This window comes from Excalfactoria chinensis, chromosome 4 (genome assembly GCF_039878825.1).
Source record: "Excalfactoria chinensis isolate bCotChi1 chromosome 4, bCotChi1.hap2, whole genome shotgun sequence".
Classification (NCBI taxonomy): Eukaryota; Metazoa; Chordata; class Aves; order Galliformes; family Phasianidae; genus Excalfactoria; species Excalfactoria chinensis.
In genome coordinates this window covers 42631907-42657663 of record NC_092828.1, presented here as the reverse complement: position 1 = coordinate 42657663, position 25757 = coordinate 42631907, and the positions used below count along the sequence as shown (strand labels likewise).

General features: G+C 42.5%; 1 protein-coding gene across 1 annotated transcript; it reads left to right on the top strand.

The window, feature by feature from the left end:
* Positions 1-179: 179 nt before the first annotated feature.
* On the top strand, positions 180-25757 carry CDS1 (CDP-diacylglycerol synthase 1). The gene is made up of 13 exons (XM_072336417.1): positions 180-383; positions 6368-6495; positions 7789-7885; positions 10048-10145; positions 11794-11933; positions 12871-12929; positions 14884-14966; positions 16711-16798; positions 17251-17319; positions 18137-18289; positions 20741-20860; positions 22378-22481; positions 23209-25757. Exons 1-13 carry the CDS (start codon positions 282-284, stop codon positions 23336-23338), a joined length of 1371 nt encoding a protein of 456 aa, XP_072192518.1. The 5' UTR covers positions 180-281; the 3' UTR covers positions 23339-25757.

Here is a 25757-nt window from a genome sequence, read left to right as displayed (position 1 = left end):
GGGCTGGCCTCCCGCAGGAGCGGCCCTTCTCTGAGGCAACAGAGCCATTAGCGAGCGACGCCCTCGCGTCGGCCCGACCTGAAGGCCGGGAGCGCGGCTCTACGGGCAGCGCAGGTGCCGCGGGGGCGGGCAGCGCCGGCCCCGCTCCGCCCAGCGACAGAGGGGAGGGCCGGCCCGGCGGCGGGCGCACCTGGACACCGCGGCGGCGGGGACGCGGCCGGTTCCGCGCCCCCTGACGGGGCTGCCAGCGCCGCGCCCGGCCACAGCGCGCTCCCGCCGCCATGTCGGCCCGGCGGCGGCGACGAGCGGCCGATGATGATGATGAGGAGGAGGAGGAGGAAAAGAAGAAGAAGGAGGAGGAGGAGGAGGACGGCAGCGACAGAGTGAGGAGCGGCGGGGCCGTGGGGCTGGGCAGGCCGCGGGCAGGCGGGCGCCGGGAGGCAGCGGGGGGCGGTGAGCCGGCTCCGGTCACGGCGGGGAAAGGAGGACGGCCGCGGAGGGCTGTGGGCGGAGGGCCGCCGGGAGCCTAGCGCTGCCGGAGCCGCAGAGCTGTGCGGAGTGGGAAAGTGAAAGTCGGCCGGCAGTCCGCGTCCTGCACTTTGGTTGGGAGGGCACGGAGCCACCGAGCTCGGGAGTGAGCTGTAGCGGGCTGCGTTCAGGGCCCCGTTCGGTACGGCAGCGTTTAGGCCACAGCTGCGTTTCTCCCTACACGAGAACTTGTTTTAACGGTGACTTCTCATAGCAGTCTGCTCAAAGTACTAGTTTCCTACAGAAGTGTTCGGTTTTGCTCAGTTCTGGAGATGGCGACCTGCCCCCAATCCCCCTGTCCCACCTCAGCTCGCCCCGCCACAGAAGGGTTTGTCAGGCTGTCGGCAAGGCAAGCTAAGGATCTAGTGATGAACTTTATATCAGCCACAGTTGGGCCCTGGTTTGGTGATGGGCGCAGTGGTTATGTGAGCCGTAGGGGCGGATTTGATGGGGAGTATCAGGCCATTGGGATTCACAGAGGTGTGCTCTGCCTCTTGACTCGCCTTTGCAATATGCGAATGGCACATTCTCCTTCAGATGTTTGCACATTGCCTGCTCTGCGTGGGGGCTGAACGTTTGGAAACTTGTTCCCTCCTCCGTGACTGCTCTAGTTGGCTATGAAGCAATGGGTTTCTGCTGCTCCCCGCTGCACAGCTGGGAAACATCACCCTCTTCCACACTTAAAATGAGAATGTGGATGCCTCCTTCTGTACGGAAACTGCTGGGTGCTGCTGCAACTGCTGCTGACCCAATTCTTTCAGTTTCCAGATGGGTAAAAAGGACATGCTTTAAAGCACCATGCTTGTCCATGTAGGGGAATGCTCTGTTTGCTCAAGACCTGCAAGAACTCTTGAGTTTATCTGAAGGATTTTATCTATTAGACATTCAGTAGCATTTTCAGTATGTTTGCCGATACTCTTCTTAACTGCTTGCTAAGTCCAGGTATTCTCGTTTCCAAATGAATTTAAGTAAAGCTGTTTAGTTGGTTGGTTGGTTTGGGTTGTTTTTTTCCCTCCCTTTTCTGCTCCTCTTCTTAGTAGTAAGCAGAAACAATCAGTATCTGCTTCTACTTCCTTGTTTTCAAATAGAAGGTAACTTCGGTTTAGTACAAACGCAGTACGCCCCTTGTGTAGCTCGTTCCTGAGCACTGCACGGCTTAGCGTCCCCAGCTGCCTGCAACCTCATCAAGCTGATGACTGCAAAATTCCTGTCGGCGTGCCTTTGTCCCATGGGCCCCTCTGCGATTTCATGAGCTTTTTCTTTCCTTGTGTTGTCCTGTGATGCACAGGAGTGACCTTTAGGTCCCGTTTGTTGCTGTGCGCCTTGTGAGCTTTTCCTATAAATGTCTTGTATGTTTCCATGAATACTCTTCTGCCCTCCAGAGCAAGGGGAATGATTTAGTGTTAAAATACTCAGGATGAAAAAGTCAGTTACAGCTTTGCAGGTTGCTGTTGAGTGTGTTCACGCTACCCTCAACATTCCAACTGCTGCATTCATTACCATGGAGGTTGTGATGCTGCTGCTTTCGAATGCTTGGAAGACATCGGTGTGTCCTGAAGGTAATGAGACGGTTACTTCTCATGGTGTCACACAGAGTTCAGGAAGTGGTGTTGTGTTGCCGTGCTAGCCACCAAACGAGTGACTGTGTGCCCAGGCTAAGTGTTAATTATTTGTAAGCAAAACAAACCTGGAATCACTGACTGGTGTTTCTTCAGTAACAGCACAAAAGGTGTTTCTGTTCAGTGAAACTGCCCTTCTGTTGGAGAAATGACTTGGATGCAGACTCTTACTTGTGAGGCTGGCTCCAAATTTGGCCCAGTCGTGGTGTGTGCCCTGTCCCCAGAGACATTCGAGGTCAGGCTGGATGGGGCTCAGAGCAACTTGGTGTAGCTGTAGGTGTCCTTGTTCATTGCAGGGAACTTGGACTAGATGACCTCGAAAGGCCTCTTTCCAACTCAAACGATTCTATGATTCTTTAAATGTTCTAAGCTCACTTGGAGTTAAATGAAATCCTGATGGTGGTATTGGTCAGAGTGGAACTTCAGACTCTGTCACAAATCACTTCTTTCAGTTTGCACTGTAATGTTGGAATAACCAGTAAGTAGACCTGGTTAGTTTGACAGGTGACAAGAGGGCTAACTATTTCCCGAACTCCTATCTTGGAAGTGGTGTGAGTTGGGACTTGGAGGTTTCAGTCGATGATTTGGTCGTGTGCAGCTCTCATGGGATTGTGGTTTTGCTTACGTTGAGCTTTAACGACTTGGAAAAAAAAGCTTTTACTATTCAAGATCCTCTGATGCTTTGATAGATTGGCTTCAGAGGAAGGTATCAAAGTACGTTAATTTAAATATGCCACAAGGTGTTCTCACTGAACTATTAACTTCAGCGTAACACTTGTGGGGGAGACTGCAGAAAGATCAATGCTGGAGAAGAAAACTGAACACTTAGACTGGTAAAATGGCAATAGATTGCTTTGTATGTGTGTATATGTACGTGAAAACAGAAGTGCATATATATATATATACATGTAAGTTGTTGGAAATTGTCTGTCTTCGTTTTCTCTTAACATGGGTGATGCTGTGTTCTCTGAGGAAAACATGTTTACTGTCTACCTGAGAGTTTGTTACCGTGTTCTGGAAATAGTCCAGTGCTAACAGAACATTGCAAGTGCCTTAGTAACAAGAGTAATTCCTGTGCATAGTTCACTCGGCACGTGTTAATTGTAGCACAGAACGTATTATATGGGATGGCAATTAAGATGCGTATGGCCTTTTAGAGGATGAGGGGTTGACAGGTCTGTTTTTATTTCTATGCATGACACATGGGTGTGATTTGGTGGCTACTGGAAAGCAGAAAGCAAGCAGAATTCCACATGGAGGCTTGGTTTTTTTTGTTCAGATGTTGCAATACTCCTGCTAGGCAAGCACAGTGCCCTTCCTTCAGTTCCTCCTATGGAGCGCTGTTTGTAATACTGCTCAGACAACTCAGCTTAAGGATGGAAGTCTGGTCACTTTTTAGGAAAGCCAACATTAGAACAAGCCAAACCTCCACAACTACGTACACCTTTCTCTTGGGTTAGCTGACAACTGTGGAAAACTGATGAGCATTGTAGTTTCAGATAGAGACATCTGTTGGGTGCTGAGCTCATAGTAGCAACTGAATAACTACATTTAACTTGGTGCTGGGGTTAAAAGATGTCTTAGTCATTTTAGACACTACGACTTCTGGTGTTGTCACTTTACCTTTGAAAAAACTTGTCAATCAGTGCCCGCAATGTCAGACTGTAGCTTTCCACGTGTCGCCCCCTGCACATCCTCTTTGTTACTGTGTGTTCAGCTCGGTTAGATTCCAAACCAGGAGAACTGGAGAAGGAAGGGCTGCTGGGTTTTATGTTTGCTCCGAAACTGGTCTGCGAAGCCAAGCTGAAATAGCAAGACTCCTGATTACATCTTTTTTTGAGGGCTTCTGTACTGATCACATGATTGGTTACTGCAGCGATGACTGTTACTGTTCCTAGCTAATAACTGGAATGATTATAGTCAATTGTATAACTAAGAAAAAAATTAACAAGAAAAGCTTGTCCCCGAGTGATTATGTTCTTAAAGCATTTCATGCTGTAGATGACAATTAACTGGCTGTTAGTGAACAACTTCCTCTTTGGCTTCGGACTTGGCAAATTAAATACTTTACTCCGGAAATGTTTTGTGGCCACTACAGCATGAAATGGAAGATGAAGTAAGTGCTCAAGGTCATTGTTGAGGCAAGGCTCGAAGGGAAATAGAAGATAGTTCATGGTTTATTCCCCACAAGTTGTTCTGGCAATTTAAAGCTAAAAAATGGCAGAAGGTGTGTGTTGTGTGTTAGGTGTGCAGCTTGAAGTCTGCACCAGCCTAGCTTCTGATAGCAGCAGCAGCATCAAACTGCTGGAGATGCATTGGATATGCACAGGACTCCTCCTTCACAGTGTTCAGGTGCTCTGAAAAATGCCATAGGTTTCAGATGCTGGAAATATCAGATTGAAAACACTGCTTCAAGTTCGGTGCATGAGTGAAAATTGCATTAAAATATCAGAGGTGTAAAACTAAGCATGATTTTATTTCTTACTGTTTAAACAGCAATTAATTGAGTGTGGAACCACTTAGGGCAGTGCTGAAAGCCCAGAACTGCAACAAAAGTCTTGGAGATATTTTTAGTTCTCAGTACGTAGAGAACATCTCTACTGTGCACAAATAAGGATTAATATTAAATACTCTAAGTCATGGTCTTAGGGCCAGGATTACTGCCTTTCGTCTGCAGAGCAGTGGTATCTTCTAGGACTGTTCAAACAGCCTTTTGTACTTGGATGCAGGCTGTAATAGGTGGAACATTGGTTTGAAGAAAGGCTTGTGATAATTATTTTTTTTAATTTATCTTTTTTCTCGTGCATTATAATGCTTATGGTCAATTTCTTAACCTGTAGTACTGCAAAACTGGAAAAAAAAAAACATCTCTGAATAACGAGACTGCGTGCCCATTAATTTCTGTTTGCTTGCTTGCTTTTCAGACCTTCAGCAAATTTCCTGAGATCTAGATCACACTTCAAATATTTACTCTTCTAATGCCTATTAATTATAGTCAGTGTCTGCCTGATAATTACTCAGCCCAGCCTCCCTGCCCACCTCCTACAGGTCAGCACTGTGACCCTAAACAGCCCCAAACCAGACCCCCAAGCTCCCCCATTTCAGCCCAGTTTGGTTTGGGCTTCTGAATGTGGGCTCCATCAGCAGCTTCAGGCAGTGAGTTTTGGCACACCTTACCTTTTCCACTTGTGTTGTTGACACAGGTTGTTGGTTACTGAGGCTGAGATTACGATTATTGAGGCTTTGATTATGTTCAAGCACAGCTTCCCATAGGCGAACAGCTTACAAGGAAAAGGCTATAGACTGTAGAGGAACCGTGCAATGGCTGGGATTGTAGACCTTCTGAGCTCTGCAGTGTTATTTTGGAGGCAAGGGGAAACATACTTCTGCTGTCTTCCAAAATACCAAAAATATTCAGAAGAAGGAAGCAGCTGCACCAGGGTCAGGTGCATCCTTCCACCTGCCCAGAGTTAGGGGTTTGTAACAGAAGAATGATGTAAATCAGCACCTTGGGTGCTGACTGCTAGTGAGGAAAGAGAAATCCCAACGATCTGCTCTCACTGTTGGTGACAATTTGCACATTAGAATGCATATATTGCATTTGGGTAAGACAAAAGATTAGTCTAACTAGTATCTTCTGTGTGGTTGATGGTGAATGATGAAGATCCAGGTGCGTTGCTGGGGTTGTACCAAGAGGTTATTCTGAACAATACTGTCACTGGTCCCTTCATAATTTGTTCTTAGGACATTTGTTTCCAAGCAAGAGGGTTCAAGTCCCCTCATAGCTATGTGTGAGATTGTGAAAGTAACCTCTCACTGTGGAGCTGGACTGTTAGCTCAAGTGCTCCATTCCTTTCTTCTTTGTGTGATGCCTCCAGAGGACCCTTTGCTGCCTTAGATTAGCTTGAAGTTAAGGTGAGGAAGTGTGCTTATGTGGGGGGGTAGAGTGTACCCAGAATATGGAGCTCCCTGAGTGTAGCAGGTCACGTCACAACACCGGAGTACTGCCCTTCTCATAAACATTTATTGATGCACACTTGCTTTCTTCAGCATCTACTACTTGACTAGCACATCATTGCTGTCTTGATGTAAGGAACTGATAATTCCTATGTCACTTTCTAAGGTGTGTATGTGACTGAATACTGTGTTGTGGCATAATTCATATTCTTATATGTTGAGTTGAGGTGATTGATATATATATATTTTACCTCTGGTCATAGGAAGTGGATTTGGATGAAGGACTCGTTGATTTGGATCTCAGAAATGATTCGGACACCCCTGATGTTCCACCGCCAACAGACAGCACTCCAGAAATCCTCAAAAGAGCTTTGTCGGGCTTGTCTGCCAGGTACTGTAAAACAAACGAGCTCTCTAATTGGAGAGCTGCTGACTAAAACTATTGTAGTCTTGTAGTTTTAATTTTCATTTGATACAATATGAAAATTCAAGGGTAATTTTTTTTGTTGTCACAATTGATGTATTTATGCCTCAGAAGCCCACTTAGTGTCATGTTGTTTTTTTTCACAGGACCTGAAGATTGCCCACAGTTCACTGTAACTTTTGCAGATGTTCTGTCTTAGCTTTGCAGTAAAATATGTGGGAGAGCGATATTGGGGTTTCGTCTCCGGAGTCAGAATTTCTAGGGCTTATAGACACTCATTTCCTACATCCAAGCTTAATGAGGGAGCAGTTCCTGTTTAAGTGAAAGTGTTGATTCTCTGGGTGAACTTTTGTAAGTTTTTTGGGCAGCATTTCCACTTGAGATAAGTCGGCCATTAGGGACAAGCTGCCTCTCTGTAGCTTGTATTGAAGGGGAACTTAAAGCCTTATTGTAATGAAGTCCACTCCAGCTTTGTTCTGACAGTTATGGCACTTCCACTTAGTGGCTTTAGCTGCCTTAGCTGGCAGATGAATATTAAATGAATGTAGTTCAGCTCTCCATCAAATGCAAAACATGAAACAAAACTGAGTGTCTCTTGAAGCAAGTGTGTCTACTGGGGCAACAGTGACACATAAAGCTGGTATTAAAGGAAAACACTGTGAAGATCTTCTTTTCTAAGATCTGGTAGGCTTTCTTTTGTGCTTATCAGCAAATTGAGATCTCTTGGTTGATTGTACATTTATGGGCAAGATTTTTGAAGGGAGCAAAGCAGAGGAGAAGAACCAACTGAAAAGAAAGTACAGTACACACTATTAATAATTGAAAACATTTTCATGGCAGAGAGGAGCATGCAGAAACTCTGTTCCCATTTATTTATTTCTTTCTGTGTCAGTCTTCAGAGACATGTATGCTGCTTTCCTGGCAGCCTTTCTTTTACATGTAAGCCTTTGTAAGGCTGATTTCCCTATGCCTCCTTCTGTGAAATGCTCCGGGAGGGTCCTGATGTATTTTCACAGCCCCTTCAATGAGACGCTGATCCATAATGTCTGAAATAAGAGGGAGGAAAGACTATGGGGGAAGAGGGAAGATGACTCCCTTTGCTTTCTTTTATCATATATTCTGTTGATCTGGGTAGTAAACTAGATTCTGTTTCTTGCTGTATATTCTATTAGGCAAGATGTATCTGGGCTTTGTGTAGTGAAGGAGTGGCCTTTATTTTCGTTAGAAGCTGGTTGCTTTCTATGCTGTTTTTCTTTGCAGATGGAAAAACTGGTGGATTCGTGGAATTCTATCACTAGCAATGATTTCCATGTTCTTTCTGATCATATACATGGGATCTTTCATGCTGATGCTTCTGGTGAGTTTGTTTAAATATTCTGTATTGTGCAAGAGTTTCTTAATCTCTTCGTCATGCATAAGAAATAGCTGGAAGCAAAGTGCAGACATTACAGAAAGCAGTTTGTCTCTTCTGTAAATGTAGATATCTTTGAACTAATGAAAAGATTCTCAATTGGATACTTTTGGATGAAGATGTCCTCAATAACTTTATTGGGAAGAAATTAAACAAGTAAAACAGATTTTTTGCCTTGAAGCTCATGAATTTGCTGTAATCTATTTGCTTGTCTGATTCCCATTACCTTCTCATACCCTCCTTTGGTTTTGTTTGAAATATATAAAGGGAGAGTTTCATTTTTCAGGCTGAGAAAAGCAGGCAGTTCTTGTCAGCTGGCAATGCCTGGCACTGGAGGACTTTCCTCAGTCACACTCCATTAATTCCCTGCTTCTCTTCAGGGCTGCATTGGCACCCCGGGTTCATCCACTGAAAGGAGCTCGGTGCTTGTCCATGATACAGAAACAAAATGTGTTTTTAGGTCACCAAGCGAACAAACATGGTGGATTAGTATATACTGCATGCTGGTGATTTTATTGAGTGTATGAAGAAACAACAAAAAAGCTCTGTGAAGTTGTAGCTTGCTGGAGAGTCATTTCTTACTATGTCAGTAGTCTATAACACTTTCAGAATAACTGGAGCAAAAAGAAACTGCTCAGTTTGCAGTGTTATTTGCTATATTCATGATATGCTACAAGGTTTCAGTCATGGCAAAGCTAACAGCATATGAACTAAAAAGCAGTTGAAGATAGTATAGGATTAATAGAATTCTTCCTCTGTACTATAAAGCAAAAGGACAGTTGCCTAATACAGCCAACTGTGTCTACATTTGATATTTATTACAGTGTACAAGAAGTGAAGCAATAGAAAGTTTTGGTTGTGGATGATTTGGTTTCAGTGGAGTCACATAGCTTAAATTTTCTCAAGAGTTGTCATGATGAACCAAATCTTTGTGCTGGGATGGAGGATGCCTGGAGAGCTGGAGGAAGGCTAATGCAGATGAGTTTGGAGGACAGGTCTGCAAACTGCTCCCAGAAATTGGGGGACATATTTTACATTTGTTGGCTATTGAGGCAGAAACTTCCGCACCTTCACCCCTAAATGTCCTTTTCCTCTGTAAGGAACAGCCCTGAAATACTACAGGTAATATCGACATTAGAGTTTATAATGAAGGCAAAGCAGAACTGAGAGCATGAGGTAGGCAGATGTCAGAATTAGCTTGCTGAGGTGACATAAATACTGTTCGAACTGGGTTGAATGAGATGAAATGTATTCATGAGTACAGGTGCTGGGAGAAATCCTGCAAAGCCTGCTGTGATGACATGCACAGTCAGTGTGGGTAGGTTCCTCCTCCAGCCTCTGCACAAGATTACTTCTTAGCAGTGTTTGGAAGCACTGGATATCGGGGCAAGATATCCTAGCTTAGTGGCTAGAAGTTAAGCAAAACTGTCTAAGTACCTCAGGGCCTGTGGCCCACAGGGTGCACTGCTAGACATGCATGGGCAAGCACAGCCGTGGTGAGATCGTGAAACAGCACCAAGGCTATGCAGGGTGTGATACTTATACCTGCACTAGGTAACCTGTGCTTCTAATCAGCACTGATAACTATCAGTGTAGACTTACCTGTAATGAAGTACTTGCAAATGGAAGACTTGGTTCAGTTGTGTTGCATGACTCTTCTTTTTTCTTTTTTTTTCCTTTTTTTTTTCCTTTGGACTTTGAGTGTATCTCTTAAATTTAAATAAAACGTAACCAAAAGAGCTTTCTCTTTATGGAAATGCTTTTGACTTGCTGCCATCCAAGTATTTAAATGGGGAATAGTCAGGAATTCTCTCTTATTTCTTGAGGGGATTCTTGCAGCTAGCCCAGAGTGCCTTTTTTTGACAAACTCAGTGTGTCCTTTTTTGACAAACCCAATGGCTGTGAGTTAGGGGGGCAGGGGTGGTTAAGCAGAGCTTGACTTTCTCCCTGGTTTTGTTTGGAGGCTGTTTCCTTTCTGCATGGAATTTGAGTTGAGAGTAATTTACCCCCCCCCCCCCCCCCCTTAATGCAGGCTGCAGTACTACACACAACCTGTAAGAAACAAGCTGCTGTCTATGTACATTGTTCCTTCATTTTCTTAATTTTAGGTCTTGGGCATCCAAGTGAAATGTTTCCACGAAATCATTACTATTGGTTACAGAGTGTATCACTCGTATGATTTACCATGGTTCAGATCCCTCAGCTGGTAAGTAGCAAGCAAGATGGTCAGTAAGTAGAGATGGGAAACTTAAGTCTTAGCATTGTTTGTATCCTGTTGTGATGGAAGAGTAGCTTAGTAACTCATGTGCAGATGTAAAAGCTGACATCCATCTCTACTACACGAGTCTGTAATTGCCTTCCATTTGTGAACTTGAACAAATATGTTGGCTTTTTACTACTTCTTTTTTTCCTGTTATAAATATGTATACGTGTATATGTTTGTGTGTATGCATGTATGTTTGAAGTCAGAATTAAACATCTGAAAGCTATCTGAAAATGTGCACAGCCAAATAATCGCCTGACCTGTATTATCTGAACGGCTTCAACTTTTGCAGGTAATTCTGTGTTGTCTTAACGTTCTTTTCACAAGCAAGTAGCTGAAATCGTAATGTACAAGTTCTAAATCCTTTCCCTTTTTGAGTTTAAACACAGGACTATGTAGATAGATCTGTGATCCTGCTAGACTTCCTAGAGGATGTACAATGTACCGTGTGGTCTACTTTGGCAGTTAACTATGATAACTATGTATGCTAAGCTCAAAATCAACATTTCAGTTCCACCCAAAATCTTGCTGCTGAGACTACATATTGAGATATTTCAGCTGGGTGGGACAGTGCTGCTATTGATTGGAATGTGAGCTGTGAGGCATAGTTTGAGAAGCAAAGCCTTGCAAAGTGAACATTAAGATTAGATTGGAGGAGAAGACAAGTGCTGATCTCCATAAGCATCCAGAGATCCAGCCCGTCTTGAATTATGAGTTTTCTAGCTTTTCTGACTTCAGTAAAAGGCTGTAGAACATGCTGCTCAAGAGAGGTGCATCTCTTACTGGTTTTAAATTTAGTATTTTTTTGTCTTTGTTTTATTTATTGGCACGTTAGCTGGTTTCCTGACATTAAGCTTTTTTCCTTTCTTTCTTCTGAAAAATCTTTCAAACAGAGATATGTGGAGGTGACATCATGCTTCACTCAGACTTTGTGTTTGGATGTACTTCCAATTTATTTTGGAAGCAGTTGTGGTAGGAGCTGTGTCACTGATTTGTTGATTGACTTTAACCCCATAAGATTATTGCTTGGTGAAGGAAGCTAAAAGTGAAGGGCATAGAGGAGAAGATGCAGCTGTGACTCTTTCATACAAGAATCTTCAGTCCAGATGGCAAAAGTAGAGTTTTGATCAGATCCTCAAACACATTCACAGATGGAAACTGTCACTTAAACTCAGAGGTTTTGTTCTGCAGATATCATAAATTGTTCCTAATAGAATTCAGGACAAGAATGTACCCAGTTGCATTAGTGAGTATAGAAGGTGTCTGATACTTATTCTGTACTCTGATAATATCTAAAAAGGGCTTTCATAGGTATGAAGTATTCAGTACGGTACGTGGAATACTTTGTGTGCCATTTATTTTTCTAGTCTAGTTTCATTATAAGAAATGAATTACAAAATGTGCTTGTAGGAGAAGGCTTCAAACCAGAGGTGTAGTGAAAAGCTGAATTTATTCTTGCATTTGTATTCCATCGCGAGCTCTTCCCACTTATTTGGTTTTCTTTTTTGTGTATGTTTGTGAGTGGTGTTAACCGAATGACACAACTCTGTATTGCTGTGTTAAAGTAATAGCAACCTTTTATATGTTTTAGGTATTTCTTGCTGTGTGTCAATTACTTTTTTTATGGGGAGACTGTGGCTGATTACTTCGGTACGTTTGTTCAGAGAAGAGAACAGCTTCAGTTCTTAATTCGTTACCACAGGTTCATCTCTTTTGCACTCTACTTGGCAGGTAAGTGTGAGGAATGATAGAAATTAAAGGTCATTGTGCTGCATTTGTTCTTGTGCCTATTTGTGAATGTTTTCTATTAATTTTTGTGGTGCTGTTTGAGGAAATTCCCAGTTCTGTTCTCATTGTGAAAATGAGTGTAACTTTCTCCATTCACTGAGAAACACAGGGTAACCGAAGAAAAAACCTTAGGAAAGCTGAGCTAATGGTGCTCATTACGGATCAACGTGGACTGATTTTTTTGATGATTGATGAACCTGAAAGTATGCAGTCTGTGAAATAGATTATATTCGCCGTTACTGTGATGGGTTAATGCTTTATTGTGCAAGTGTTCTGCCAAGTCAGCAGCCAGGAGCTTGGTATTATATTTTCAAGCTATTCTTCCAAAGACCTGAGAGTTTGTTTTATCTGCAAGATACACTTCAGCTTGCCTCATGGATAAATTTTCCTCCCGGTCCAGCCTTGCGGATTATAGCTTCGTAAACAACTAAATACAGTCCTCTCTGCTTTCAGGAACACAACACTGATATTACTTTAGCTTAGAAAGTAATCAATTGAAGACTCAGCTTGTTCTAAGGAGCAGGAGACTGCCATGCTGAAGTATTCATAATACAGACGAAGAAACCTGATGTTAAGAAAGAGCTTTGTCTACTGTTACTGTTTTTTAAGCCAGATAAAAGTTCTGCTCCATGCTTAGATGTCCACGATGGGACCCTGGAAGAAACAAAACAGATGCTTCTTACTAAGGTTAACTAAATCTTCTGCTCTAATGAGAGCAATTCTGTGCCTGTAGTTACTGAGTAGAAGCAAATATTCTGACCAGAGGAACTGGGAGGTGCCTCAAGGAAAGAGAATTACTGGCATATCATGGTTCAGTGTCATCGCATATACAGTGGTACAAACTACACTTACTATATGTATATATATATTTTTTTTACAGGCTTCTGCATGTTTGTTCTGAGTTTAGTGAAGAAACATTATCGCCTGCAGTTTTACATGGTGTGTATTACCCACTTTGCTGTGGTCAGTCATGGTAGGAATGCCACAAGAAAGAGTCATGTCATTATGTTCATCAAATAGCTTGGGAGTGCTTCAGCTGGCAGCTATGTGATACAGAGTAATGTCAGTGTGTTGAGTGTCTACACCGTGGGGCTGCTTCTGTCAGGAAGCAGTCTCTCTCAGTGAATCCAAGCTGTGATTAATAAGGCCCTGTGCATACCCAGTGCGATGCATCTCATAGTGACAGATGGGTAAAGGAGAGGCTCCTGGTGAGTGGCGCCTGCCTTTCATGCAGACTGAAAACCAGACACATACAGCACGAGGCTGGACATGGCTCTGCTGACCACAGGCTTCACTGAAGTGCTAGGAGGGAGCCTGACCTGAACACATGTGTGGGGAATTGGTTTTGTGCCCACTTAGCAGCACTTCTTCTGTTGTATGAAACGTGTGTTTGTATCTCTTGTATTTGGTCTTCTGGTAAAGCATGTGGTGGATAGTCAAGAGTGTTAACATACAGTTTTCTCATGCAATTTTTGTAATGTGCCTTTTTCATATCTAAACTGAAGGTGTAATGTCACATGTATGAAAAAAGAAAGAAAGAAAAAAAGTAGAAATGGCCAGAAAGCAGTAAAGCAATAAGGCAGCACAGCCTTTTTATTAATGAAACAAAGCAGTTTTTGAGTGTACTGTGCAACATGAAGATTTCTTAAGGCCTTTCTGCTGTTAATTTCTGTTCCTGCAGGTGCCTTAGATGGCACTTTAGTATTGCAGACGGCTCATTTTGGATAAGGACTTGGCTGAGTGCTGTAAGGTATTTAAAATGGATAAATAAAAGGTTTACCCTGTTTGTGGGATAAGTTGCTTGGTTGAGGGGGAAATACAGCTTTTCTGGGAGAGGTGGTAATTAGCAAAGCATGAGTCTTTGATTTGGCACAAGGTAAATATGTTGCTTTTCCTTCTGGAAAAAGGAAGGGCAAAGGAATGTGGTCAGTCATTTGACATTGTGATTATCCAGAAGTACTAAGGTGTGGTAGAACAGAAGGAGCAGTGTGTCCTCTGGATGGGGGAACACTGGATAGACAAGAGCAGCTGTTTGGTTTGAGTTGACATTACGACACCTCTGTATGAATAACTGAAGGCTTACTGCAGAGGTGCTTTCATTAATCAGAAAATAATATTTTCAGAAAGTTGGGGTCAGTTCTTCCTTCCCCTTTCAACCTTCTTCCGTTTTCTTAACTATAAATAGGTGTGGATTGCTGTAGGAGAATACATGCGTTCAGGAAACACCACGCTGTAAATGTCGAATAGTCCAGATGTGGAGTGCTTAAGCCCAGAGTTCCATAGAAAAATGGCCAGGTCTTGATCTAAGAGTTTTTGAAAAGTGAGAGGTAGAAGCAGTACTTGTAGACTGCTTGGAATCCACTTGATAGGTAGAGTAGTATTGGTGAACTTCACAGTCTAAATGTCCATACCCATAAAAATTAACATGTTGTTTTCTATCATCCTGAGAAATCTCATGTTTCCTGAGGGGGATTGGTGTTATGTCATGATATCCACATCTGTGTGACATGACTCTTTCATGAGTTCTCCATTGCCATTTTATTGTTACAGTTCTAACTTGTCTGTTACATGTATATACACAGAATATCACATTGCTTACCTTTCTTTGCTGCTTTCGTGCTGAAAGTATACGTATGTCTCACTAAATTGGATGTTTGGCTGCATATTAAAAATTCCAGGTGATGGAAGAGGATGAGGAGAGCTTTTAAAGTTTTAGTCCTTTCTTCAGAAAGCCAGCTAACTTGTGATATACTGTATGCATGCACCTCTGCATTATCGCTAGAGCTGGTGTACGTGAGAGCCCCTAAGGGCTCTTCTAGCTGATATGGCAGTATTGATGGATATGTACTGATCCGTGTTCTCACTAACTGTTGTGTTGTTGCATTGTTAACAGTTCGCATGGACTCATGTCACTTTGCTGATCACTGTAACTCAATCTCATCTAGTCATCCAAAATCTCTTTGAAGGCATGATCTGGTAAGGGGACAGTAATAAACTAATTTGTAACTCTATTGCGTTGAAAGGTTGACTCTGATATGTAGCGGATGTGGTTAGGGAATAACTACGGAACAGCGGAAGCAGCACAAAATAAGAGCACCCTTGCTTAGTTGGATGGGGAGTTGGAGGAAGAGGGAGCAATGAGATGAAGGTACAGGACAGTTACCTCTCCAACCAGGTGGCAGCCACAGGGATGCTGGTTTCAAGTAACCACTTCATTTGCCTGCCAGCTTCAGGATTAATTGCAAATGTTGTGAATATGGCATTTTGCTGAGTGCAGGAGAACACGGCAGATCTGTTTCAGCTGCTTGGGGGCTTTCAGTACCTCAGTGCTACTGAAGTTGGGCCGCTTAATTTGGAAGACCAAACCTGGCCTTAGGAGTCTCACTTGAGAGCTTTCCAAAAGGTTTCAAGGACATAAAATCCTCAGAGATCAGAAACAACACTGAGAATTTTTACAAGGTCACTAAAAATGTTCCCACCTATTTTTAGCAAGCAAAACGTAATAGTTCTGGCAAGTGATGTAGCACTGATCAGTAGTCTTAAACCACGTCTTATCTGTGTGGACATTCAGGTGAAGCAACAGCAAAGATTCCCTTTTCTTGCTGATGGCAGTCTCCGAGAGCAAGGTGTCTGTTAGAAGAAAAACGCTTCTCTCTTTCTGTGTTCAGTTTGTATCTTAGGGTTCAAGTCAATTTAATTTGAAATTCTCTAAGAGTTTAAATCTCGGCTGTTGTCCCTCACTTCCAGCTGCATGTTCAATTCTGATGATGCAGTTAAACTTCAAAACTTCTCTCTCAAAGAGAAGTAATGCTTTCCCACCCCACACCTCTGCAGGGTGAGTGTAAATTACAAGTTGAGAAAGAAAGAAGCAGCACGTGGAAAACAGTGTGTTCTTCCAACAACTTAATACTGCATGTTCCCATTTTCCTTTCCTGATAGAGGGACAACAGGAGACTGTTACAGGGAGGGCGTGTTCACAGAAAGAAAAAACAAAGCCTTTGACAGAGTTTGTTTAATTGAATTCTTTTCATAGTGATTTAGTTCTTGTGAAAAGCTGAACCAAGTTTCCTTGCTAGCTGCCTACTGCTTAATTCCATTGGTGCTACTATTGCACTGGAGAATTTGGCAAATAATGACAACGTCCAGCTTCTAGTTTATTAATACATCTCTGCCTTGAAATGGGGGAAAATGCAGGTTACAGGATTGAGTAGCAAATTCAGATGCTGTCTGCATGCAGAGAGCACTTCAAAAAGAGAACACAGGCTGCTGCAAACTGATGAGTGGAAGGAAAAGAAAAGGTGGCTTTCTTTTTAAAAAATTAAAATATCATTGAACTTCTAAGGAATTCACTTGCTTTGATGTTAACAGTAATATTAACATGTTTCCTTCTGTTGATTTCTTAACAGTGGTACCAGTCAGCAGGTCTGACAGCAAACCACAGCCTGTTGTCATTTTAAACTCACATGTGCTAAAATTAAGTTTGAACTTGAATTAGCATGGATCTCTAACAGTCTTGATTAGCTGAGCATTAACATCAGTATGGCTAACTGTGTTGCTTAGGGGGGGAACAAGATGAAGACGTTTTGAAGCATAACAGTTTCTAACTATTACAGAACATTTCCCAGCCAAATGCTGCTGTGTGAATTATAAATTACTTGTACTGAAGTTCAGGCAATTTTCCCCTTTCCCTGTGTGAATCTTTTGGTGCTTCCTTCTGTAGGTTTCTGGTGCCAATTTCGAGTGTTATCTGCAATGACATTGCTGCTTACATTTTTGGATTCTTTTTTGGCAGAACTCCATTAATTAAGGTATGTATGTAAGTATTCCTTGAGTTTTTACAGTTTACAGCCTTTGGGGGTACTTGTTTATTCTACAAACATTATTGTTAAGCAGTTTTCACCTGTACTGCAGGTTAGCTATTTGCTGAAAGCCACATTGTTTATCTGATTTCTGGAGATAAGTGTAAGTGGAAACTGGAATTATGGTGAACGTAGTATTAATGTCATAGTATAATAAAGTAGCAGCCTGTTTCATCATTAGGCTATTTCTTCCTCTTTTCTTGACTTTCCCATGCAGGTTAAACTGCATGCTTTGTTCACAGTGTTTAGTGACCGACTTAGCTGGTGGCATTCAGTATTTCATGTGTATGTATGTTCACAAGTAGGAGCTCTTGTTTGCAAATGAGGTACAAAAATGGAGGTGGGGGCAAAAAAGAAGTTCAGCAATGCAATCATTGCAGCTAACTCTGTCTTGTACCTAGCTGTCTCCCAAGAAGACCTGGGAAGGGTTCATTGGAGGTGGCGTCTCCACAGTTCTATTTGGATTTGTTGTAAGTAACCACAGGGCTTTCCTTCTATAGATTCAGTCTTTAATGTTCTGTTTTCAGTGGAAATAAAATTACTGACAAATTAGGTCATAGCAAACTGCAGGAAGTCTAAGAGTTGGGGATTGTTGGTTCGTTGTTTAATCATAACTGGTTTTAAAAGTTAAGCACAAGGTTTGTACTTCGTCTGAAATACTTAGTTGACTGTGTTGCCATTACTGTTAGAGACTGTATCTGGGGTTCTTTTATCTCTATTAAGTTGCATCTCTATTTTAACGTCTGAGTCTATTGAAAGCATTGCTTTTGCTTTGTGAAGGAGTAGCTTTGCATTGTGTACTTCATGTTGTCTTTTTTCCTGACTGAGATGCCTCTGGGTTTAGGTGGATACTTTACTCTTATGGTACGTCCAGGATAAAAGAGCAACATACTATAACTGATTTTACATGTGATTTATCACCAAGGTTAGAACTTGTAGGTGCCAGACCTTGTAGAAGTAGTATTTCAAGTTTTAATAGAGAAGTAAACTGAAAAGAAATAGTGAGTTGTTAATGTTTGGGGGATATTATGATGCAGAAATACGCTGCAGATAGAAACCTGAGAGACAGAAAAACTGACTGGGGAATTATCATGAAGGGCATTGAAATTCCACATCTGCCTGCCTTGATGAGGCATTCTCCACCCTAAAACGAGGGCTCCATTGTGGTCTCTTTATTAGCAAAAATTTTCATATCCTGAGCTTGGGATAACAAAGCCGTCCATTAGAGTATGGTATTTGACTGTAACAACTAATGCATATTTCAAGAGTTCTTGTTCTGCTTTCCAGTTTTCCTATTTCTTGGCTCAATATCAATACTTTGTCTGCCCAGTGGAATATAACAGTGAAACCAACAGATTTGTGACAGAATGCGAACCTTCAGAGCTCTTCCAGCTGAAGAAATACTCTGTGCCACTCTTGCTTCAGGCTGTGTTGGGATGGGTAAGGAAAAAACAAGGCTTTAATTAGAATAGGAATCATAAACCTCAGCTTTAAAATTGTCCTAAACCTTTTAGAAAGGGGTGTGTGTGTATATATGTGTGTGTGTATATAGAGATATATATATACACACACACACATTTTTATTTTTATATATATATATATATGTATGTATGTATATATATGTATATATATGTATATGTATGTATAAATTCTGTGTAAATACATGAATAACTGCATGTGCACACACACCCCTACGGCCATCCCTGCATGGACAGAGGTGTGTGTGCGCCTGTGTATACAGATCAGATGCATACCCACATGCATGTGTGTGTGCACATGAGTACATCCGCACCCCCCAAACATCTGTATCCGCCCACATCACATACATATGCAGATCCACACCACACGTGTATATACACATACACCCTTGCACATGTTTATGTGTGTCCCCTTATTTATATACATTTGTAGACATGCATGCGTGGGCACAAAATATGTGCTGAGAGAGACCTAACCCTAACACATCTCTACTTCTTTATATGTACACATACAATCGCACACTTGCACAGCTACATTTGCACACTTGTAGATGTGCACATATACATTACACAGCCACTCCTCACACAGGGATGTATGTATACACATACATACACTGTGCATGTCCATGTACGTACGTGTGTACATGCATACATTTATATGTGCTTGTGTGCACTCTTTAATGTGTACATATCTTCACTTATACATACATATACAAACATGCAGACATACTTGTATGCATGCAGACACATACTATGTAGACATGCTCACAGACATAAATATGCGTACTTGCATGTATATGTATACACATGGATACCAACATTCATATGCATGCATACTCATGTGCAGACATGCATGCTTATGCACATGCATTCACACACACCTGTATGTATACATTTACACACAGATGCACTTTAACACGTGTATATGTGTGCATGCACATACATACAGGCACATACCTACAGGCACATATACACACACAGACTTATGTGTATATGCACTTAGGCGCATATAGATACATGCACACGCACACCCCCTAATTTTCCCTCTAAGACACAGAGGAGGTGCTTGTGACAAACATAGGGCATGAGTTGGTTCTGCATCACCCTCTGCCCTATTCATTGCCTCAACATTGAGAGCAAGCAGACAGTGTGAATAAAAATGGTGTGTTTTAAGTGTTTTCACATGAGTATAGAATTTAATGAGGAAAAGCTCACGTGATCGCAACAAGTAGGCATAAGCTGGAAATCATTGCTGATGCTCGCAAAAACTGAGGAGATTGCAAATAATAGCTGCAGCTGGTACTTAAAAACAAAACAAAAAGAAGACTGCATCTAGGAGCAGCTACAGTGTTTTCATCCTGAATGAACACACCATTGCTTCAGAGGCTGTGGAGTTGACAGCTGATGTAAAATGTATTTTGGTGTAGCCAAGTAGCGTGTAGGCTGAGCTGAGCCTCGTGTTGTCCTGCTGCGTTACGACCTTCTGGTAAAGGACAAGGAGGTGGGAACAGCCAGCTCTGTCATGGCCCAGTTGAGATACATCTGCTCACCCCAAAAAGAGGCAGCGGTTGCACACCTCAGGAGTACTATCAACACACACTGTGAGTCCTTCGAGGAGATAATTACTTAGAGCAGTATTTATAGGAAATCACCATTATTTTAAGAAACGGTTGGTGCTGGCCACGATATGGATCAGGAATGTAAGGTGCTGGAGTTTTCAACTGCAGATGGAGTATACTGAGAATTGGCAGGGGAGGTGTGCTCTGCATGCAGCCGCATTGCCAGGTTGGAGCTTGTGCCATTGACTTGGATGAGCTCAAAGATAAATTGCAAAATAAAATAAAACTTACCATCATTAACGTATTATTTGGCAATAGGTACGTGTTCTCCTTCCTGACAATGAAGTCACTGTTATCCCTTGAGAACAGTAATAGGCTAACAGAAATGTTAAGTCTTTGAACAAGATGGGGTGGTGGTGGGAGGGAGGTGGTGTTATATGGTCAAGTGTAAGTAAAATATTAATGGAGTAAACCTTCCATATCCTGTTACTGCACTGTGCATGTATAGGGGACAATATGGCAGACTTGTGCAGACATTTCTGTTTGTCTCATGAGAAGAGCACCTCAGAGGAGCAACCATGACAGTGAACTGCATGACAGCACGCAGTTCCTGGGGACGCCGAGTCACCTTACCTTCAGAAATCCCTTTGGCTGTGTGGAAAGCTGCATTCTCTACAGGATACAGAGCTGGAAAAGCAGGGCTAGGGAGACTTTATTTCCTTTGTTTGGCTGAAAAGTGTTACCTCTTGTTGGGAAAACTGAAGCTTTGTGGAAATTTGTCTGATTTAAAAGTATTTAAGGTGAAACATGCTTAGAATCAAAGGTACTGAAATATCCTGATAATTTTCTTGTAGGAAACAGTGAATATGTACCCGTTCCAGATGCACAGCATTGCACTGTCAACATTTGCCTCACTAATCGGGCCATTTGGAGGATTCTTTGCCAGTGGGTTTAAAAGAGCTTTCAAAATCAAGGTGTGTCATTGTTCCCACATGCCGTCTTTGTTCTGATTGTCTCTTTGTATGAGTTTGGTTGCTTTCAGGTTTTTCTTTTCTATGTGTGGATTCAGCTCCCTAATCTTTCTCAGACGATGCTCAAGGTGTGCTTTAGTAGCAGTGCTTTGTTTTACTGGGTATACATGCACATTGTTCCTAAATTATGACTACTATCTTTTCACGTTTTGGTTGATGCTATTCCTAGCCATGCTCCTAAGCCGAGCAAGATGCAAGATAATTAGATTCCACACCACTCAGTAGATACCTAACAATCTGCAGGTACCTACCTACTGCTGACAGCGGTTTGCCCCATGCATTAAAGCTACACTTTACAGACCCAGCTTGTGCCTCATGCAGATGCTGACACTTCTGTTCAGCAAGGCACAAGAGTTTGACTGTCTGTGGCAGTGCAGCACTGCCTTGTAGCAAGAGTGTGTGCTGACACAAGATGTGACGTGTTGGCCTCTTTATCACACATGTGGCAGTCCCTGGCTGGAATTCAGTGACTCTGGAGTGTGGGAGAAGAGTAGCCACACTTTTTTTTTTCTGTCTTCCTTTATGTCTTGTCAGGACTACTGTAATTCTTAACCTGTTGTTCCCTCAGCCCACTGGTTTTGGCACATGCTTTGCTCCAAAGCATATAAGTAAACCTCTCTGTTCTGAACTCCCATCCCGTGCTTGTGCTTATTCCCATTCCTCACACTGGGCCAACCATTTACCTGATGGTTGGCTACCTGCAGCCTTGTGCACTGTTATGCCTGCATCTGCTCTGCAGGCAAACATGGGTAACACAGAAGGTGGCATATTTGTTTGCATCCAAATCTTTTTTTCTTTTTTTTTTTTTTTCTTTCCCATTCTTTTGTTATTATTTTCTTTTTTAAAGGGGTTGTTTAATGACAGGGCTTTGTGATGCTGCTAAATGTATTTATGTTGCATGCACATGCTGTGGCTTTTAGTTATTCTGCTCACAAGCCAGTGATAGAACTGGTAGGTGAATGAGCCATATGACTTGCTAAGTCACTGGGAGACAGCGGAAAGGGATTTCAGTTCTCACTGTTCCCTGGGTGTAAGTGCATCAGTGGCAGCTAGCAGTAGATGCTAAGGCAAGAAAAGCGTTGAAGAGGAGGATGAGATCCTTCGGGGACAAGAAACTGCAGCCATTGGTTCCAGAAGCTTTCGACAGAATGCAATGAATTACATGCATACACAAAGATGTACTTGGTAGTGGCAGATATGTGCTCAACCTGCAGCTGTCTTCTAGTATGTGAGTGTGGGGAAGTTGCTACATCTTTCTTCTTTTTTTTCCCCTTACCTCTTGTCTCATCTTTGTCATTAGAAACTCCTGTAGCAAAAAGGCTGTTGCTAGCTTTTGTCTCAGTGCATTGAAGCCATAGCTTAATAGCATAAAACGTTGCTGTTGGGTAACCCTTGGTCGGTGTGTTTCATCTGAATCACTTACTGTGATGCTTTTTCCTTCTGTCCTTCACACCCTGAAGGATTTTGCAGACACAATCCCCGGGCACGGTGGCATAATGGATCGCTTCGATTGTCAGTACTTGATGGCTACTTTTGTTCATGTCTACATCACCAGTTTCATAAGGTATGAGATTTTGAAATTCAAGCTACACCCGAGGAGGAGCCGTACTGCAGTCTTGTTGTCTGAGCTGCACTCTGCACCATTAGCGCAGTGGAGGGTTGTTTCTATACTTGTTGTATGCAGTGACTTCAAATACAGAGTCATTAAGAGTGCATAGACTGCATAAGGTTTGTGCAACGTTGAAGCTATGCCCAGGATATCAGCAGTAACCCTTGTAACCTCAAATACAAGTTTTTCTGTTGCAGCCTCATAGAAGGCTTCACAAAGAGCCTTCATGTTGAGACTGCAGTTCTTCCCGTGAGTTTAAGTATTCTCAATGGCAGGACCTGAGGCTTTCTGTTGGAGAGTAAAACACCACCATTAAAGGGAGTAGAGGACTTCTTAAAAATACTGCTTGCCATCCCACTTTCCCACCAACTTTCAAAGTGAAATCCTGGGAATGATGGTGCTATTACAGTCAATCATTTTAGTTCCTGGGGTGGGGGGAATCGAGATAAAGGACTGGTGGTGGCCAAACGGATACATGCTCTTTGTTTTGTAAATGAGTTTTTGCCCAGTGATGCTTGCCCATGCACCCCATGGCAGCAGTGAGACTGGGAGAAGCCCATAGTTCAGTGTTGCCAGAAAAGGGGAAGGCACAGTTTGTGCAGCAGAGCAGGGTGGGAATGGAAGGCTGTCTGAAAGTTCCTTCAGAGCTGCTGTTCATCAGCAAACCTTATTTCATTGACAGGGGCCCAAATCCCAGCAAAGTACTGAAGCAGCTGTTGGTCCTTCAGCCCGAGCAACAACTCAATGTGTACAGAACCCTAAAATCTCATCTTGTTGAAAAAGGGATCCTGCAGCCATCTCTGCGAGGATAGTTTGTGCAAACAGAGGGATGGTGAGAAAAAGACATTCAGACGTTGTCTGTGGAAAAGCACTGTAAGTGTGCACAGAGGTAATGGCTGAAGGAAGAATACATCATGATCTGGAGGAGGTGAACGTTTCTTTCCTTTAAGGGAATGCGGATGCTGTGACTTTCCAGTAGGATACAGGAGAACAGTTATTCTTAAAATAATTAAAATGCTTACAGAGTAACAGTACACGTGCTACGTACTTTATTTCCCGCACTGAATGGTAGCAGGCCTTCTTCAGCACCCGGCCTGACAACGTTTGTGTTTTAACAAGTCCTTTGTAAGATGTCCTGGATTAGAACAGCAGGACTGAACTCACCGTGAGCTGTACATCCAGCCAACGGCAGTGACATTTCTCACCTCGCTGGTGGCTTTCAATGAGTTCTCCATTACTGTACGTCATAGCAATACTTTTTTGGTGTAAAGTGGTTACTGAAGTAAAACTCCAGCAGAGGCAGATGGTTGCTCGTTTAACCAGCTGGGTGTTGAAGACAAAGTTGGCCAGAAAACGTTTGCCTGGTCAAAGCAGTGCCGATAGACTGCTCTGTCAGACCTCCTGTATTTACTGAGTCACTGGGAAGGTGAAACTTGCCCTGCTTTTAAGTAATCAGCTTTCTTATGAAACTACTTCATCCTTTCAAGAGGGAGATATCCGTACTGGAGCATACTGAGCTGATCGGGCTGTGGAGCTGCTGGTTTTTCAAATCAATGTTATGGTCTGTAAGGAAGCACATACGTCCAGGAGCAGTAATTGCCGGAAGGTGGGATTCTCCAACCCTGTAATCGGATGGAAAAGAATTTGGAGCTGAAGATCTTGGTTTCCACAGGATGATCAGTGTCTGAAGACATTATTACAAGCCTTATTCCTTGTGCCTATTTACTACTGTGTAGAAGGGGATTTTTTCTCCCTTTTAAATGCACTTTGAGGTGATGTTTTATTCGTGTCTTACTGAGTGAAGGCAGAAACTTTTATCTCATGAATGTGCACCGTGCAAGACGATGCATGGCTCTGCTGTTGCATGGTACTATTTACTAAGAGGATCTTCAAGCAATCCTGGGCAACAACATAGGGATTCAAATGAATTTCTGGAGGAAACAGCTACTGTGTAGGATTAGTAGGAGTCGCAAGAAAAGCTGATGCTCTGTGTTTCTCATCCTGGCCATTTTCTAACAACTTAATGCAAATGCCAGTTCTAACTCGATTTGATGTAGTTTTTCCAACCAATTGTGAATAAGTTTCTCCTACAGTGAACACATCAATGCACATGTGTGTATGTAAGGTAAAAGTTTTTAAAGGGTGCTAGCTGAGAACCAAAACACAGCCAAGACTCTAGGGTGGATGATGGGCTATGTCCAAAGCATTGAGGCAGGTTCTTTTGGATATGGTGCAGCTGTTTTTGCTTTGTTTTACACTCAGGCCACCTTAACTTGTGCGCTGTGAGACTGGAGAAGCGTCGCTATGTGTGGCTGTGAGATGAAAGTGTGGCCCTAAAGTAATCCCTGTTGATGTCAGGTAGCTGGCAGAACTAAATTCTTTATGGCACTCCCTACAAGTGGAGGCTGCAGGACTTCGTGGCGTAGCTGGAGGTTGAAAGGTGTCACGGCCTGGGAACGTATGACTTAGGGAAAGGAGCTTGATTGAGAAGGAAAGTGAAATAGAGGTGTGTGCATCAGAGAGGATGACCCCAGTAGCAGACCTCAAAAATGAACTTGTCAGTGAGGCTTGGGTCGTGTTCAGGGCTTTTGGGTTTGCTTATGGAAAAATGCAGCTTTCCTGGAGCTGGCGTATCTTCATCCTGTGTTTAAAAATTAAAATATATATATGGAATACATATGAAAAGGTAATTGTTGCTTCTGAAACTTGAACTTTGTAGTGTAATTTTACAGTATGTATAATAAGGAAGTTAAGCTTATTTTAGCACTTAATACAACAGAGCATTTGCAATCTGTTGTAATCTGTTTGCACAGTAGAAGCTATGACGCTGCAATTCTGCTGTTCAAAGTTAAAATGAAGAAGGGATCGCTTCTGAACTCATTATTCGCTCTTTCTAGAAAGAATAAAGGCATTCTGCTGGCTTAGGCTTTGTAAATACAGCTTGGCAGGGCCTGTCACTGTCAAGTGACAATGACGTTTGCTCACTATGAAATGCGTTTATCCCAGTTGTTACTTCAGCTCGTTCAAGCACTACAGCGTGATCAACAGGACAGGGGAACTTTTGCACCAGTGATTCTTTTCACTCGCACTTTTGTTAAAAGTTGCTGTAATTACTTATTGAGCAAAAAACAAAGTTATCTGTAAATACTGTAAATGTTTTGAGCATATAATGTCTGTTATAGTTTGTTCAATCTTTGAAGCAGGCATTGTAAAAATAAAAATGGGACGTAA

Bases quoted from the DNA above. Each gene is read 5' to 3' on its own strand.
- CDS1 (XM_072336417.1), top strand. From the start codon at position 282: ATGTCGGCCCGGCGGCGGCGACGAGCGGCCGATGATGATGATGAGGAG. The intron at 384-6,367 runs GTGAGGAGCGGC...CTCTGGTCATAG, and splicing joins AGGAGGACGGCAGCGACAGA to GAAGTGGATTTGGATGAAGG. The intron at 12,930-14,883 runs GTGTGTATTACC...CATTGTTAACAG, and splicing joins ATCGCCTGCAGTTTTACATG to TTCGCATGGACTCATGTCAC.